The sequence below is a fragment of the Lissotriton vulgaris genome, chromosome 11 (genome assembly GCF_964263255.1).
Source record: "Lissotriton vulgaris chromosome 11, aLisVul1.2, whole genome shotgun sequence".
Lineage (NCBI taxonomy): Eukaryota > Metazoa > Chordata > Amphibia > Caudata > Salamandridae > Lissotriton > Lissotriton vulgaris.
The window spans coordinates 777,883,075-777,902,190 of record NC_141699.1 but is presented as its reverse complement, the minus strand read 5'-3'; the positions used below and the strand labels follow the sequence as shown (position 1 = coordinate 777,902,190).

Below are 19,116 nucleotides of genomic sequence, written 5' to 3'. Positions count from 1 at the left end.
AAACCCGCAGCACTACATTTCCCAAGAAACTCAGGAAACATCACGTGACATTAATACGCAAGCGGGACGCCGCCGCCCGCTCGCGTAATCAGGAAGTAAATAGATCAGTTTACCGGCACTTCGCCACCTCCCCGATTGGCTCGGACGGACGCCAGGAGAACCGCCGGCCAGGCAGGAGCTTACTACACTGGTTTGGATGTTGTCCGGCAGATTGTTGGGACGCGGGCCCGACAGGCGGTTCCGTTTGCATGGGGTCCGACGCATCTTTATAGTTGTGGAGTGTGTGGTCAGTCTGAGTGGAGGCATTGACGTTTGTGTTGTCAGCGCGAAGACCCGACAGAACGGAACCGCTTACGTGGGGTCCGCCACATCTTTGGAGTCATGGAGTGTTTGGTTAATCATTCTAAACTGAGGCATTAATGCTTAAAGTGAGCCAATTGACCTACCATAAGAGACAAGGCAATGTGATGGCAGAAACGAAAATATAACATAACTGGTGCTCCCCCACTAGTGATGAATTTTAAACAATGCAAGGGCAATGCGAATAAGCATAAATGGGCCCCCATAATAGCGGTGAGCTTAAGACCATGAATTTAAAACCATGATTGTATGGCACATTAACTAAGATACTAGTTTAAATACATAACAGGAATGGTTCGCTATGATACGAATCTCCTACACTATCTCCTTTAAGACACTAGAGAACTTATTGATTGTGAGCTCGGACACATATCCAGTCAGTGTGAATGTCAAGTATGTAGTCAGCAGTTGCTGACATTGTTGTATGTTTCCTTCTCCCCTCAGAGCGGTGCTTCAGCTACCTGAGCCAGAGCCAGGTGAGGTGGAGCCTTCCTCTCCCATATTAATTGGTGAGCGAGAGTATAGCTATTAGAACTAGCTGGCCATGCTGTAATATAACGTACAGCGCAAAGGCGTAACTAGTTAGTCACCTACTATGTATACACCTGATTTATCTCAGTAAATTTGGAAAATCTGGAGTGTATTAACCATATGTTTTGTCTTTTTCTACAACTGTCTACGTGTATCCTGTTTGTTTGGTACTACCAGCTGGGAGAATGATGTTCACATTAACCCAGGTGATAACTTTTCATTATGATTTTCACATTTTTTGTATGATAAGCAGTAGCGTCGCCGGTCCTGAAGAATGCAGTAGATACCTGATGGATCTGTAAAGTCTGCTGAAACATGTTGACCAGATAAGAATTTACTAGTGGCTATTAGTTAAAACCACTAGACTCGCACTACTTTTTTATTGATTTAGAAGCAGTGAGGTGTTTATTAAAGTTTCTTGCCTCCTGTCTATCTAATTTTAACAACACCATTTTCTGTTTATTATCACATTTTGTTTCATATGCACTGCTTAACAGTAGTCTCCTGTTGCCCCAACTATCTGTTTTTACATCACTAGGTTACATTTGAGTCTACCTATAAAACAGCTGTCGTAGACTACCTTCCTTCGTGGTATGGAGGAACCCATATGATGACAAGGGTGGCACAGGTCGAATACTGATGGGTATTTTCTTCAAACCTGAATGAAGTACCCCTGGTTACTAAGTCTGTCAGTTGTAGAGTAAGCCATTTCCTTCCCCTCTTTCTTTGACCCACCGCTATTCGATTGTTGTTACTGAGTTTAGGATGATGCCAAGGTTCTGTGTGTCGTTTGACGGGGTGGGAGGACTCCCGAGGGTGGAAGGCCACCAGGTGTTGTCCCAAGCGGTGGTGGAGGGTCCAAGGACGAGGACCTCAGTCTTCTCAAGAGTTGAGCTTCAGGCAGCTGTTCATCCAGGCCGCAAAGTCCTTCATTCCTTCCTGGAAGCAGAGTCTGGTGTCTTCGGGATTCTTCATGAGGGAGAGGATGAGCTGGATGTCGTTGGCGCAGGATATTATGCTGAGCCCATGCTGTCGGACGATGGCGGCGAGGGGGGCCATGTAGATGTTGAAGAGCGTGGGGCTGAGCGAGGATCCTTGGGGTACTCCGCAGTTGATCTCTGTGGGGTCGGAAAGAAGGGTGGGAGTCAGATCCTCTGGGTTCTGCCGGAGAGAAAGGATCAGATCCAGTTAAGGGCGGGTCCTTGTATCCCGGCGTCCTGGAGTCTGGCTGTGAGAGTGCGATGTGAGACTGTGTTGAAGGTGGCGGAGAGGTCTAGTAAGATGAGGGCCACGGCGTGGCCCTGGTTGAGGAGCTTGCAGATATCATCAGTGGTGGCGAGGAGGGCGATCTCGGTGCAGTGCACCCAGAGGGTGTCTGGCAACCCTTCGACACTAAACACTCTAGAAGTGCAACAACAGCAAGGCGCTACAGCCTACTATGAATACGACAGTGACAAGTTCGTCATATCATTTGCAGGAAGGCCTGGAAGAAAGGGGAGTCCACCCTGATGTGCAGCATCAAGGTCAACGGGACCTCAGTACAAGCCCTAATAGACACAGGCGAATCAGTCAACATGATAGAATCCGACCAGTACGAATGGCTGTCACCCAAACCATGGCTCACATCCGGTGCGGCAAAAATGTACACATACGGAGGCACGGAACCAATACTACTCCGAGGGATTATAGAGGTCGAAGTCTCAAGTTCCAAGTACTCAGTGACTACTAAAAAAAGTAACGCTACTGGGGTGCCACACCGCAGAAGATCTGGAGATGGTCTTCTTTACCAAGCAGGTCCAAGAAACCCACGCCGAAGATATGCTGAGTGAATTTCTCCAGCTCTTCCAAGGATTAGGCCAGCTCCAAGGATGCCAAGTGAAACTACACATCGACAAGGTGATTCAACCGAAAGCACTCCGGCACGGGCGCATCCCCTTCCACCTTCGAAAAAGAGCTGCAAAACCTCAAGGATTTTGGAGTCATAGAGGAGGTGTCTGGGCCCACCCCGTAGGTGTCCCTGCAAGTGGTGGCACCAGAGCCGAAGCAATCTTGCGGCATTCGGTTGTGTTTCGATATGAAGCTTCTCATTCAGGCCATCCAGCGAGAGACACATGACCCAGACGATGGATGATATAGTGGCAGAGTTGAATGGTGCCCAGTGATTCTCGAAACTGGAATTGAACTACGGATACCATCAGTTGGAGCTGGTGCCAGAATGCCACTACATTACCACCTTCTCCATGCACGTGGGTCTCCGAAGGTATACCCAACTCAGCTTTGGGGTGTCCTCCATGGAAGAGGTGTTTCAGAACACCATCCGGGAAGCACTCTATGGCCTGGTATGAGTGATCAACTTAAGTGTCGACATCCTGATATATGCGCAGAGCAGAGGTATTCAATCGGTGAGGCGCGACCCGAAGGGGGGAAATGGAGTCCTGGGAAGGGGGTCAGGCATTCCCCAGCTTCACTTTTGCCAGCAATGCAAAAAATGTGCTCTCGTTTTGGAAAAAGACAGCCGTCCTGGGATGCCTAGTTTAGATCGTTATCAGCTGAAGTTTTATCACTGGAGTTTCTAGTGCTGTGAGGTGCCTGCTTGCTTGAATGAAATGCAGATGAACTGATTTATTTGCAAGTATAAAGGGTGCTTGGGAGTGGTTCATGCTTTAATTGATCAAATCACTCCAAGCTTTGTGATGACAAAGATTTGTTTTTTTGAGTGGTAGTGCAAAAAGTTAACAACTGGGCATTTGAAGTGTTTGCTTTTTATTTTAACTGCATTTACACAGCCCTTAGGACCCCTAAAGAGGTGTTATGTAAAAATAAATTGTATTACATATGCTCTGATATTACTAAAATCTAATTTTTGGAAGCACTATTTTATTGTAAAACTATTTGCACGTTTTGCAGCACTATGTTACACTGTGTGTAATGCAAGTATAAAATAATGATGTTCATATTCACAGTGCTTTCTATCATAGGCTGTGGCTTTGTAGCACTAAAAATACACTTCACTATTCTCCACTACACCAATCAGGATTTAGTTCTCTGGCTCTCTGGTTACACATAGACCTCTGCAGTGCAATAACTAATAGAGATTTCATAATGTACTACATTGCATTTCTCACTGAGTAACAACTTTTTAAATGTATTTTTCATTACGCTGCCCATTATTTTATATGTAGATACCCGAAGGTGAAAGACCTAAAAAACATACAGGTGACTGCACAGGTACAGAAGGAAATGTTGGCATGCCCACATTATGGCTAGAGCCTCCCGCTCCATTTGCACTGGAAATATTTTGGTTTCAGTTTGGGATAGCGCCCGGTGGCGTACGCCACGGGCACACAGATTCCTCTGGTGTCTTCCTACAGGAGGACAGCCCCAAGTCTGACCGGGCTGGCATCGCCCATGAGCTCTGTCTTCCAGGTGGGGTGGAAATCTGCAATGGTCTTTTGATCTAGGAGGGCTTTCTTGTTGCCTTGAAACGCTGCTTCCTCACTGGGTGTCCACTCCCATTTTGGGAGCTTATTTCTGAGAGGCTTGCATCGTCAGAGCATCACTTTTCTTCACCCTCTGGTGACGCGTCAACTATACATATGAGGCGGTGCAAAAGCCAACCTGCATGGCTTTGCATGGTCTCATAGATATGGAGTAAGACATAACAGCAAAAGTCACTGCGTTGCCTTACTCTGCGTCAAGGAGGGGCTCCATGGGCTTTGCGTGGGCGTCCCACCCAACACACATGGTTTTTGATGCTGCCCCATATTTACAAACTCAAGTAAACCTGTGGAAGCTCCAAAAACGGACACCTCTCTGCATTGTTTTTGTGAAGGAAGGTGCCCCTTCCTGTACAAAAAAAGCCTGCCTACGTTGGTGCTACGGGGGCAAATTAGTGCAAATTGTGCACCAATGCAAGAGGAAAGGACAGGAATGCACCATATTTCATAAATACGGTGCATTCCTGCCCTTTTCACATGGACGTAGAGCTGTGCATCAAGAAAATTTACGGCGCTGCCCTAGGCCATTTCCTCATAAATTAAGCCCTTTGTTTATAGCTACACCTTTGACTACACCTGCACGCTCACTGACCTTTGGTTTGCCAAACACCGTTTAATATTATTTCCTCACCGTAAAAATGATTTTCTGTGGGAATTTGGAGTGTTTATAGTTGTCGATAGTTTTTGATGATGACGAGTACTAGGTACTAGAAATTTTTGTCAGAAGGGGGTCCTTATCCCTACAAAGGTTTTACAAGGGAGTCTCGGGATCAAAAAGTTTGAAGACTTCTGGTCTGGAGGAACAACATGCCAGACTGAGGGCCACTTTACAGCGCTTGGCAGACTGTGAGCTCACTCGCCACAAGAAGAAGTACACTTTCTACCAAGGGGGATAGACTTTATTGGCTATGTCTTTTCGCGAGATGGACTTTGCGTCAACCCACAAAGCCATCAAGAGGGCCCCACTTCCACAAAATCCCACGTAAATAAGAAGGTTCCTCGGGAGGGTGACCTACTGCGGAAGGCTCCTCCTGAACCTCGCCACCGTGTTGGAACCACTTCGGCAGCTGATGAAGACTGGAACACCCTGGGAGTGGGCACCCAGTGAGGAAGCAGCATTTCAAGGCAACAAGAAAGCCCTCCTAGATCAAAAGACCATTGCATATTTCCACCCCAACTGGAAGACAGAGCTTGTGGGCGATGCCAGCCCGGTCAGACTTGGGGCTGTCCTCCTGCAGGAAGATACCAGAGGAATCTGTGTCCCCGTGGCGTACGCCAGCCGGGCGCTATCCCAAACTGAAACCAAAATATTTCCAGTGCAAATAGAGCGGGAGTCTCTAGCCATAATGTGGGCATGCCAACATTTCCTTCCGTACCTGTGAGGTCACCCCTTTCGGATGATAACCGACCACAAACCCCTTCTGCCGCTGTTCAGTGGATCCACACACCTGGTGCTCTCAAGGATCAAAATATGGGCAATCCAGCTACAAGCATACTCCTTTCAATTGCTATACAGACCAGGTGCGGACAACCCCGCTGATGATCCCGCCAGTGCCGAGGCTTTCGTAAAGATGATAGAGGACAGTGCCTGCCCCATGACAGTGACCAAAGAAGACCTTCTCATGCCACGGATGCGGACAACAGCATGAAAAATATAAAGGAGGCCCTGGAAAAGAGGCAATGGCATCGGTTCCTGGACGGGGTCTCTCTGCTAACAGCCAAAGAACAAGTCTCGACACAAAATCTGGAGGGTGCAACACTAACTTTGCATCAGTGGGTCCGGACTAATTCTGAGGAGACAGTATATCATTGTGTCGCAGGACCTATGACAGCAAATGGTCATGCTCACCCATCAGGGCACCACCAAGACCAAGGTTAGACTCAGGGCGAAAGGTGTGCTTCTCCAGCATGGATGTGTTATATGTGACAAGGGTTAACCCAAAATAAGTCGCTGGGACCTGGGTAGCTATAGTTATGAATAGAGGGGTCCCTGTGAGGGAGAGCAAATTATTTAAAAATCATTCGAACAAATCTCATAAACAAAAATTACCTCTATAATGTTTTATTCACACTATAGGAAAGCGAGCAGTATTAAGCATTCATGAAGTATACACAATTGTGAAGGTACAGGTGCCCCTGGGGGTGGAGGGGAAGTGATATAGTGAAGGTAAGGTGGGGGGGGGGGTCCTTTGTGACAATAAAAAACACGATGTTTATCCAGTAATATTAGGATACAAATGTTAAACAATATACAAAGCAAATGATTACTCAATGACAAAGTTTCAAGAAACATGCCCCAATGTCCATCATGAAAACGAATGGTGGGTTGAACGGGGCTGTTGAGGGGACGTGTGTCGACGTTTCGACCCTAAAAAGCAGGATGAGTAAGATTCCTTGCAAGTGGGTCTTCTTCAGGACGGGCGGTATGGTAGGGGCAGCCAACCTATTGTTAAAAAAGGGGGGTAGTAAATTAATTGTATAGTGGACAAGTCTTAATCTGGTTTAGGCGGGTAGGGTAGACAAAAAGGGACGTACCTGAGTACATCGGTGTGGGGATGAGGTTAATCCCAGTAAAGGTCCATGACATAGGTTCAGTTACCTTAAGAAGGAATCATATTTATAACCATTAGAATTATATTAGGGCGATCAAATCTAACAAATTAATAAGGAAAAGGTCAGGGACTTACTAATGAAGTAAAGTCCGGATATCCCGGGGTGGATCCAATTGCTGGACGGGGGACCACTCGAACAATCTATCTGAAAGGGGGAACATCATTTAGATACAGGCCGCTTAGAGCCGAGACTTGATTGTCAAATTATATGTGGGCGGGACTTACCGGGTGGGTTAGAAGTCCGCTGGATTATTTTGCAAAAGAGGAGAAACGCTGAATAAATCAGCATGGATGACATTGCGGACGAAGAAGTCTAGAGGTGCCACCCATGTACCATCACAGAGCCATGTTGCATGCCCTGGTTGATGATTAGTGTCAACATTGGGAGCTTCCCGGGCGGGCAGCACACCATGGTCATCATGGACTCTTTCTCAAAGTTCCCAGTGGTAGACCTGGTGCCATCTACAGCGTTCACATATGTCCAACTGCCCTTGGAAAAGATCTTCGCCATGTTCAGGCTGACAGAAGAAGTAAAATCAGACAACGGGCCCCCGTTCCAAGGCAAGGACTTCCACGACTTCCTGGAGCGCGGAGCCATTTGACACTGCCGCATCACACCAGTGTCCTCAAGGCGAGGTCGAGCGGTTCCTGAGGACACTCATAGCCTCAGAATCAGCATGGACCAGCACCAAGATCCGGAGCTCACAGTCTGCATCAATTCTTGCTCCCATATCAGCAGATGCCCCACTCAACAACTTGATGCACCCCGGCCACACTCCTGCTGAAGCGCTCAACACAGGACCTTATCCCAGAGGACCCCGAGTGGGTACCACCATGCCCAGATATTGAAAGAGCCCAGCAGAAGAGGAAAACAACCAAAGCGAGGGTGACCACGAGCCGAGGAACCAAAAACTCTGGCTGTGCGCGTAGGATTAAAGGTGGTCCTCAAAAATCACCTCCGGGCTGAAAGTTTTGCACACCCTTTCAACTGAAGGTTTGGACAGTCACCCGAGAAGATGGCACCATGGTCACGGCGCAGCAAGGTCACCACACAGTGGTGAGAAATGTGTCCTAGTTCAAAGAAGCCCCAGGTGCCCCGACTGCCAACTGCTCGTCCCAGGAGGAAAGCGATGAACCGGTGTGCATGCCTGTGGAGACAGCAGTAGGCACAAACTTGAATCCAGGGCCCACCGCGGGACCGGAAGGGTTGAGCACCCAGGGGTGAAGCCCCACACATCTGTCACCGCCTGGGGCATCCAAGAGATCCCCGGAGAACACCATGGGCGACACAGGGGGATAGTCCTCCCAAAGCCAACGGTACCTGCTAAGACACAACCCTGCGCGAAGCCAAAAGCTGAGAGACTTTTCGTATTAATCTGCTGGGCTCTCGCTGGCTCTTGTCAAGGAATGTACCAACATGATATACTGTGTGATTTACTTTAGTTCTTATGTTCCATTCTTCTAATTTTTTCACTTCTCTCCCATTAATGTTTCATCTAAAGGAAAGGAGGGATGAAGAGTGCCACCCGGCCGATACACTACATTGTAGCCATGCATCACCCCTCATGACCGTGCTTGGTTTGAGGGTACAAATAATCGGGCCCCTGGTCGCAAATGACCTTCAGCCAAGATAGTACTGTGACTGAGCGTTTGTTTGCTTAGCGCGCTGGCTTGGCCTTACCCCTTACCTGCATCAGCGCGCCACAGGGAGCTATGAAATTCTTTTCTTTTGCCACTGAGTGTGCAATAGGCAAGTGTGTGAAACGGCGGAGGCTGAGTGAGACAGGATTAGGGGGTGTATTTTACGAGAAAGATGCATGGTAGCACATTTTAGCAACTGTATGAGGTATTGGTAAAAAAGCGAGGAAGAATGTGGGCGACCTAGAAGAGGAAGAAGGGGGCAGGGGGTAGAGAAGGGATGGTAGTGGATGGTAGAGGGTGGAAGAGTTCCTGTGTAGAAAATGGGAGAAGCCAATGTGCCAGTGAGAGATGGTTGGTGGAGAGGCAAAGGTGGAAGAATCATATGAGAAGGAGAAGTGAAGACAGAATGAAAGAGGAGTGGAAAGTCAGTGAACGAGAGGGGATAAATGAGCTAAGGAATGGAGGAGAAAGGGTAAAAGAGATGGAAGGTGGGGAGGCAGCACTGAAGAAAGTGGGAGAGGAGAAGTGTACGGAAGAGCAATGGGGGGAGAAAAGAGAATGAAGCCTAGGAAGAGTTATAGTGGCAGGGTAAGAGGGCAAGCAGGATTTGTGGGGAGAGTAAATGATCAGTTGCGAGGTGGGTAGCAAAAGACAACAAGTGAGGAAGTGAAGGTGTGAAATAGGAAGAACATGAGTAGAAAGAGTGGAGGAAGTAGAGAAGGTGGAGAGAGGTAAAAGGAAGGGCGGGTGAGAGAGGGAGGAAGGCAGGGCGATGAAACAAGAGAAGACAACAGGCAATGGGGTGGGTATGGGAGGGAGGCGGTATGGAGGCCTAAATACGAGAGGCACTGAGAGAAAAGAAGGGTGGACACGGGGCGACAGAAAAGGGAGAGAGAAGCGAAGTGGGAAGGAAAGAGGGAGAGAGCGACGGAAAGGGAAAGAGTGGAAAGCAGGAGGGTGGCTTAGATGGCAGAAGGAGAGCAGAAAAGGAAGGGGGGTAAAGACAGTAAATGTGAGAGTCAAGATGAGAGAAGAAAGGTGGACAGGGTGTGGAGCAGGTTGAGTGATTGCGGAAGGAAGAAGGCAAAGTATAGGACTGAGGAGAGAAGAAAGGTGTAGAAGAGAGAGGGGTCTAGTTGGAGAGAAGGGATAAGGAGGGAGTGTGATATGAATAAAAGGAAAGTTTAGTTGAGAAAGAGGGTAGAGGGCAGCTGAGCGTGGAGTGATGGAGTGGAGAAGGAGAGCGCAGGTCCAGCCAGGATACAGGAGGAGTGGAGAAGAGTGAGCAGAGAGGAGTAAAGAAGAGAAGTAGGCTGACTGGAGAGTGTAAGAAGAATAGCAAGCTTTATGGAGGGAAATAGATGAAGTGGGAAGAGATGAAGAGGAGGGCTGCAGGTAGTCGTGATAAAAGGACAAGATGAAAATATGGGAACTTTTTAAAAAGGTGACAGCAGGGGAAAGGAGGGAGGGTAGTGTAGGGATGGGCTAATGCAGGAGGGAGAGGGGAGAGTAGCAGAGGAGGAAGCGGGGTGGTAAGCAAGAGAGGAAAAAGTAAAAAAGACAGGAGTGCACGAGAGGGAACAGCCCTGGTGGAGGTCAGGAGAAGGGAAAGGGGAGAGCAGGAGGAAAGTAAGGTGAAGAGTTGAGTACAGGGAATGAAAGGAAGGGAGAGAAATAGGAAATGACATCAGAAAAGGGTGTGAAAGCGGGCGTCAGGTGAGCCAAATGGTGCTTGGTGCAGGGCAGTGATGGCTCACGTCATCAAGACTAGGCATGGTACTGCTGTTATAAGAATGCCTCCGGCAAGCTATGCTGCACTACCTGCCGCCCAGTGGCATCCTAGCGCAGCCATTTACACCGGACAACTCCTGGTGGGAGGAGTCTGCAGTCGTAGAGTTCCCTATGTAGCTGTTCCCTCCGCTCTGCACCATATGGTAGTGGAAAAGGTGCAGGAGAAGGCACAGGCTCCAGTGGTGTAGGCTGCAACAACTCCTTCCCCGCCATAGCTCAGACTGAGAGTCTGAGACATCCAAAATCACCAATAAAGAGGAAGGATTAGAAGAGAGGAAAGTAAGTAAACATAGAAATAGAACAGGGCAAAACTGGAGATATAGAAGAGGGAAGTCAATGGAATTTTGAAAAAAAGTGGGCGAAGACTAGGGGAGAGCGCGTGTCGTGCTCAACTTTAAAGTAAAAAAAATAATAATTCAACGGCACAGCTGAAGCAGCGAAAGAACAGTGGTTCACTTCTGGAGTATGCGGCCAACGGGGAGAGGGCTTATAACAACGCGAAAGGGAGAAGCCAAGCTAAGCAAGCAGTGAAAAGTAACATTTATAAAAAGAGATCTTGCAAACAGCACATGACAAATGCTGGCGTATGGAAACTGTAATTGGGCTGTGCTCCTCACCCTTTAACGGAAGCGAGGTATTGGCAGCAGGAACGAATTACGAAGCAGGAAAGAAGACAGTCTCTGCACTGAGCCTAGGGTAATCCCCAGGTGGGAATAGAGGAGTGGTATCGATTACAGCAGGTCTTGCAGACAGCGCATGTGCGTTGATGCTCAACCTAAAACCAAACACGATGGAAAGGAGGAGGCAGAGAAAAACAGAAACTGTAAGGGAGTAAGCAGGAGCCTGTAAAAGGGAGGGGCAGAAAGTGTCTGGAAGTGGATTAAAGAGGCCAGTGATGAATTCAAGACTACCTATTTAGGCGCCAACATTGAATAGAATAAGCCATGGGCTTATAAGCAGAGCTTTGACCACCTGAAGTTTATGGCAATCAGAACTCTCCTTTCGGTTCTCCGACACATTTCAAGTGGGAAAAAGTCCTTCTGCATAAAGCAACTAAGTGGCATGTGCCTCTTCGGAAGGAAGGGTGGACAGGAGGAATAAAGATGGTGGCAGCGAAGTGTAACGTCTCAGTTCTTGAAATTGGAAAACAAGTGACAGTTGTTACACTGGAAAAAATTAACTATCTGGAACATTCTTGTATTTTATATTGTGGGCCTTGTAATGTCCAACATGCGTTGGGTCTAATGCCCCCTTCAAGCGGCATCATTAAAATGCCACTTATGATGGTGCCTTTGCGATTTACAAGACATCATCTGAATCACTCAGCTTTTTAAGGATTGACTGAGCACCATGCTTAAACGCCCCTCCCTCCTTGCTGTATTTTAGACATGAGCCCACTAACACATGTATCCACAGGTTATGATTACACGTGTTATTTGATAACAAAACTTACTGAGTGGGGTGACTCTTCCCATAGAACCTGTGTTCCAGCATTAAGCAGACGGCTCCCAGTTTTTGCGCGTAGGTCAACCAGGTACCTTGTGTCATCCAAGCCGGGTTTGCAGGCCCCTCACCACCAATCATCAGGAAAACGGGGCCGCTACTTCCGTTTGAAGCAAAGGTATCATTCACGAAATATCGCTGTAAAAACAAGACACTGGAATTATTATGCCATTTATATTTTAACCCTAATAATATCAAACGTTTTTTTAAATGTTTTCTAATGAATATATATATATATATATATATATATATATATATATATATATATATATATATATATATATATAATATAAATATATATATATATGGATGTCTAAGCGGCAGAGCCTAGCCGCGGAAGAAGCCCGCTGCAAAAGCAGACCCGTGATGATGCCACTTCGGGGCCACTTTGCAAAACGGGAGGTAATTCTTTAAAGGCAGCTGATGATGACATTGGGTGTATTCAGCAGGACTGAACATCAACCCACAGGGGTTTAATATATATTTATTTCTCTGCCGTTTCAACAGACAGACTCACATGAGATGGATAATGTGGCACTACAACTACCAGCAGGCCGTGTGTACGGCCACACCCAATGGGGCGCGAGTTGTGAATGAAACAAGAACACATGAAAAAAACTGCCTGTGATGAGCGGAGAGCCATTGACGAAGGGAAAGGATTCCCGAAACCGGTCTGGCTGATTTTATTTTGATGATTGCTGCCCGGCTGTTTCCCTGTATGCAGCTGCCTTTCGAACTATTAAAGGAGTTATTCATCTAACCTGCGGCCTCTTCCTACTTGGGGGCTACCTTGTTTGGATATATATATATATATATATAAAGTTCACACAATTGCAATGCTGATTATCAATGAAAAACGTAGCTATGTTTTTCCACCTCCTGCAAAGGATCCTGTTCCAAACACACTCCAATTTCAGGTCAGAACACACACACTTACTCCAATAATTCCACAAAAGTCCACATACTAACGAGGCCAAACATGGGGAGTGCAAGAAAGAAGCTTGGAACATGTGTTTACTGAAAGCTGCAAAATGTATATATAGTACATGGTCTACCATGGATGGTAAGTTTGCCCCTGGTCTAAAGCTCCCTAGCGAGAGACCCATCGTCTGATTTTTGAGGGGGATGAAGGGACTGTAACCACTGCACAGTAGCTCCACATGTTTTTTGTGCACAGAGGCGCAGGAGTGGTGTTCCCACCCCACGTCTCCAACGTGTCATGGAAGTATTTATTTGGCAATGGCAGTCAGCCTTTTAGCGTCAACCCTTTAAAAAGTAATCATTTTAAGCAGAACGAGCTGTTACAATGTTCTTTGTAAAATAACTTTGGTGTACGGTTTGTAAACTGCAAAGCAAAGTAGGTCTTCTTTTAATACGAATTAAAAGGAGATGCTGAAAATTGTACTTCAACACTACTACCTTTTGAATAAAGATGAATGCGCGCTCACGTGTCCTTTATTAGAAACCCAGCCACGCGGTGAGGGTAAGACAGTTTTTTTACGTGTACACGACATTAAAAATGCTGCACCAATGATAGCTTTCAAAAGTGCCTCATTAGTGCCCAATAGGTGTGGCGCCCCCGCCTGGCGGAGGAGAGAAAGTGGAAGAGGGGATTGGTGGACTGGTGGGTTGCTTTCCCATTGCACAGTTTGGGATCAGTGCTTGAGAAACACATTGAATGAGAGAGAGAACATTTTCGACCCATTAAATCCATCGAGTACCCCCCCCCCCCCCCCCCCTCACCGTGAATCACAGGGGGCAGGTTACAGATGGCTGTTTACCCCATCGATTCACTGAAAAGCCACCAAGTTAGCCCATATCTTCTCTGGTGAGGTGAATACAGTTAAAATGATGCCCAATGGCTATAAGGATTGGTAATGATATCTCCCGCTTCCCCCGCCAATCAGGGCAAAAAAAGTATACATTAGTACGACCATCACCGGGATCACTATAGCCAAGCATTGGAAACAAAATAAACATCAACCTGAAAAAGACACGGAGGCCCAAAAGCTGCAACATACAACAAGGCATTACCTCTTCCATAAGGGAAATAATGAGACACCAAGAAAAAACGAATATTGGTAGCAAGTAGATGATTGGGGGTTGGTACACCCCACACAGAAACTTATTATGAGGCCTAGAGCTCTCACAGATGGTATAAGTGTTCCTACATACCAAGAATACTCCTCTGTAGGTACTACTAGTTGGGGGGAGGGGAGGCTATAGGTGACAAGACAGTGGGTCTATTTTGCTATAAGCAGGGCTACCGGCCGGGGGGGGGGGGGAAGAGGGGGGGGGGGGGTCAGCCCAAGCAAAAATGCACATATCAGACCTGCTCCTTCACTGCTTCACACAATCGCTTTTCCTGTCCATTTATTCTCCTTCTCTACTATTTTCCTTCTCAGATTACTTTCGATGCACCTCTCTCTCCTCCCTTCCTCTCTTTCCCTCTCTCTCTCTCTCGCTCTCTCTCAGCCCCCTATTTCTGCTGCAGATAACCTTGGGGAGCTGGGGAAAGGGATATAGGCCCCAGGAGCAGCCTTTTGTATCAAATCCGCACTCCAAGGGCTCCAGCCCAGCTGCCCACTGGTGAAACGCCCAGCAGAATAAAAGGCCTGTGCAGCCTAGTCAAAGTATAGTTGATTCAAAGTATATTGAAGTTTGTTTCAAACTGGATGTGCTCTTCTGAAAATTAGTCTCACGGCATGAAAAATAGACAGACACTGCCATCATGTGGTGGACTGTCAGAACTATGCTTTGATGTTGACAAATAAGTTCTAGTGCGAGCCCCGGAAAATAAAATAAGCAATGGGGTGAGCCCCTCACTACTCTCTCTACCCCTTACCCAGTGATTTAGCTCATTTCATTTATATATCATACACGTTCTATAGGCTTGTATAATATAGTTGTAAATCCAACAGCATACGTACTCCACTGAGGTATTTTTGAATCGCCTTACTCTTTTGGCGATGATTTTCAAATGAAAACTTTAAATAAAGAGGTTTAAAAAATATTTAATGACTTTTTCTGAGCTTCAAACGTACAGTGAGTGGTGTATAATTCCTAAATGAATATTAGGTACGGGTGTCCGATATTTAATTTAGGAACCTGAAGGGGGTTCTGCTGATGATGATGATGGGGTGGCCGAGTGTCAGGAGTCCAAATTTTGATTCCACTCGTGCATGCTTCTTTCACCGATCTGCACGTCCCACCTTTTTTTAACCTCACTCCTTCCCATCTCTGCGTTCTCCCTATATCAATGTTTTCATATCTTCCTCCTTTATCAGCCTTCCCTTTTGTTTTTTATGTCAAAGTCTCAAGAATGACAGACAAATAAGTCCCCTCACTGAAAACATGGGCCGGTGACCACCTGCTCCAACCACTTTTCACACATGCCCCTGGTGACGGGAGAGATGGAGCTGGGGAGTTTGCTTTGCTCTGATAATTAGATCTTCAATGATATGGTATTTGGAATATTTTAGGGAAGCATCGCACAAGAGTTGGCTCAGAACGTCTCGTGACACAAGAGCATTTTATTCACTTGAATCCCTTTAAGATGTTTTGCATAAAGAAGGGAATCGACTCCATCTCTCCTCTAGGCATTTTTTTTTTACCTCGGCCACAGCAAGCCTCTCATAAAATGCAACAAACCAATGACTACCCAGCTCCCAGAGACTCTGTAGATGACTGACAGGATGCCCTATTAATGGCCATAAATAAATTAATCTGGGCTAGTGTGCTAAAATCTGATTTTATGTAGAGACACTTAAAATGTCAGTGTGTAAAAGCTAGTCTTCTCCGGCCTGCTGTTCTCACTAAAGTGTTCTGTTGCACAAAACACTGACCCTTCATCAGATGATCCAATGTCCGGCGTTGAAGACCAAATATATTACAAGCAGCATGCCACCGTGGCTACTGGAAGGCCTTTATCTTCCAGAATCTGATGCGAGTGCTATCCGACGACGGCGTCGCCAAGTAGCTTGAAAGAATTGAGGCAACAAAGAAAACTCTGGCCTTGGAGGATATGAAGTCTTATATTAGACGTGTTAGACTCAAGAGAAAACAACTGTACTTTAAAATAATTTAATTTAGTAATGCCAATCCACAAGTGTCGAGAAAAGTTTCACTGAATCAAATGCAGCAAAACTAGAACACACAAAATACTAGTTTATCATAAAAGAACAAAAGGTTTGTTTTAAACCAGCTAAAAAATTAGGTTGAAATTGAATTCAGGTAACGTATTAAAATGGGGGCCCCAGAACAAAAATGTCTCTGCTTGAATTTTTGTTACCAGTGGCCGATTTGTTCACCTGTTTTCATGACATCTACTATAACCTGCTCTTATTTTTTTGCATGAAATCTTGCTATGTAATCAGTACTAGAAATTCGTGTAGTAAAGTATACATTTTGGTCTTGCCCATACTTTTCAATCTTCTCACAAAGAATCCTTTTATGGGGACACATTGACGGAATGATTAACAGACAATTCATTTTTTTTGTCAATCAATTCTTGTTTCTCTCCTGAAGGTAAGAACATTTCTTTGACAATACACGAACAAAAAGGAAAAGAGGAAAAATATATTCAAAATCAGGCGAAATTATACTTAATAACGTTAGATTAAATATTAATTAAAAAAAATATTAAACATACAAATACATGAAGGCAAGTTAAATGCATCGCCCAACTAACATGTTCAAGTCAATACGACGGTAATCTTAAATTAGTAATCCAAATTAAAGGTGATCTGAAATTATGGCATTCGAATTTGCGACATAAATAGCAATAAAAGAATGAAAAAAAACTAACTTCAGATCATACTACTGACGAACATGTCACCCTACTTATGTTGAGACATTGAACTGAAACTAACATAACACTATTTTTAATTCTTTCTATCCCTAAGTATTGCAAAATCAAGAACTTATTGTTTAGTTCCTAAACTCTTAATTGTGTGTTGCTTGTGGGTTGACTGGCCACATCCAGCGATTCATCACATCTCTTGAACAAAGGGAGGATCTAGATTTTGTGGGGCCCTGGGTAAAAAAGGAATGTGCAGGGCCCCTCTAATTTGCATACAAAGTGTGACAACCCAGGAAATTACATCACATGGAAGTGCCATAAATTGAAGTCGTCTTGCATTGAGAAGATACTTTTTATTTAAGAGCAATTTTTCTGGTGATCATTCAAATAATAAAAGCGTAAATAATAGCCCTAATAAAATAAGCACATGTATATTTCTTTAAAGTTTTAAGTGAAAATACATTATATGCGTCACAATGGGTGGAAATGTTTGGCCTAAGTTTCTCAAAAACGCGTATCTTTATTCAAATGCTACCTACTGTTTCCATTGTTATATGCATAATATACGTGTTATTGACATACTGCAATCCTACCCGAAAGGCAGTGGGTAAAAGTACATGGTGCAAGCAGAAGTCACTGTCAATATGTGATAGGACGGGTAGCTGGTTAATGAACTGTTTCTACATCATGATGTATTGCTCTTTAAAGAGAGGAGTATTCAGCGGTTTTATAAATTGTAGCAGAGTTGGGGATGTCTGGATGGCTTTTTGCCCTGCTTTTCTCTTTTTTGCACTTCATCTTCTGCCTGAAATGTGTTTTTGCTGTAGGTGTGGGTAGAACTATTGGATATTGAGAACTAGACATCCAGATAGGCAGGGGTAACACAGTCATGATGGCTTTATAGATGATGCAACTGGTTTTGAAGGTGGAGAGGGCTGATTCACTAATCAGCCTGTTTCCTTGGGCCTCACAGTGCTGGACTATGGCTGCAAGGCCTAGTGACTATCTAGGCTTACCACCTGGACAGTATTTTACAAGCATGGTCAGCATTTTCATGACTAAACAGAAGAAATAATGGATAAAGGAACAAAAGCTAACATTTAAAAAGAATAGAACTTATCTACCTCGCTACCACCTATAATATTACGTAACTTCATCTAGGTAGGTACAATTCTTACAAGCAATAGCCTTTGTTAGACTAATCAAAATATCCAAAGTGTGGTTACTTCAAACTCTTTCACACCAATGGATGGGCCAACCTTGATTCAATGTTCCAAGCTGTCATTACAAGCACTAGTTTATGCAAAGCTAAATTCATGAACATTCCCTTCTCTTTTCTTAAAACCCAACTGCTGAACTTGTTTCACTGTTATTTATGAAAAAATCCTAGAAGAAGTGAGGCTGGTGAGTCAAACAAGTTACTTAGTTTTTAAGAGACTTTCAGCAGATCAGTAAGTTACCACCTTTTCACTCCACACCTACGCAATTGAACTGTAGTGTCCCACAGGGGGTGCTCGTGCCCATACTGCTTTTTCATCCACTCTCCGACAACACCTAGCCTCAGCTGCTATATGTACGTGGATGCCCCTTAAATCAAATTTAGCCTGTCTAATCCCAGTACAAATGTGCTCCTTCAACACGATGGAAAGACTAATCCTCTTACTTTAACAAGCTAGTCGATGTTTTCTAACTACAGATGAATCCTATCAAAACCAAGGTGCTGCTAATGACCAATGCATCTCCTTCCAGATTCACAGCCTGCTGGCCTGAATCTCTGCAAACTTCTCCATCCCTACTTAGAGACATACCCAATGTGGGCTTCTAACTCGACACCAATATATCGTCTGAAACAGGAGTGACAAAAGTGTCCGCTATACGCTTTGACCAACTGAAGAGTTTTAAGAAACTTCCATCATCAAAACAGTTACATAAGGGGGCGTGGCTTAGCGCCCGATGCGGATGGCGGCTCTGATGTGAGCGCTCCGACTCAGCCGAGGGATTCACCCTCTCTCACCTGTGCCGGCCGCTTGCAGGAAGAAGCTTTCCCTGCCGGAATGTGAAGGGAACGTCGCGAACCCAGCGGCAGCTGATTTCGGCACCAAGCAAGCTTTGTTCTCGGCATTTGCGAGCGGCTCCCTGTCAGCCGCGACCGCCATTTTGTTTTTCTCTCGCACGTCTGACGCGCTCATCACATCGGTAAATGCTGCTTCCATTTGCTGCTTTGAACCCCTGCATATGCTCATGGTGAGCTTATTTCCTCAAATTTTACCGTGCTAATGCTTATACTCTGCCTGCCTTATCCTGCATGAGGAATTTTCGCTAATATCGTGATCTCGGCGGCCATTTTGTCCCCCCTAACTGTTTTCAACACAAAGCTCCT

General features: G+C 45.5%; 1 protein-coding gene across 1 annotated transcript in view; it reads right to left on the bottom strand.

The window, feature by feature from the left end:
* LOC147683491 (putative serine protease K12H4.7) overlaps window positions 1-19,116 on the bottom strand; it is a 599,324-nt gene that overhangs the window by 502,972 nt on the left and 77,236 nt on the right. The window contains exon 2 of the mRNA XM_086943904.1: window positions 11,886-12,073. Within this exon, the coding sequence (XP_086800030.1) occupies window positions 11,886-12,073 (188 nt within the window). The remainder of the gene's footprint in view (window positions 1-11,885; window positions 12,074-19,116) is intronic.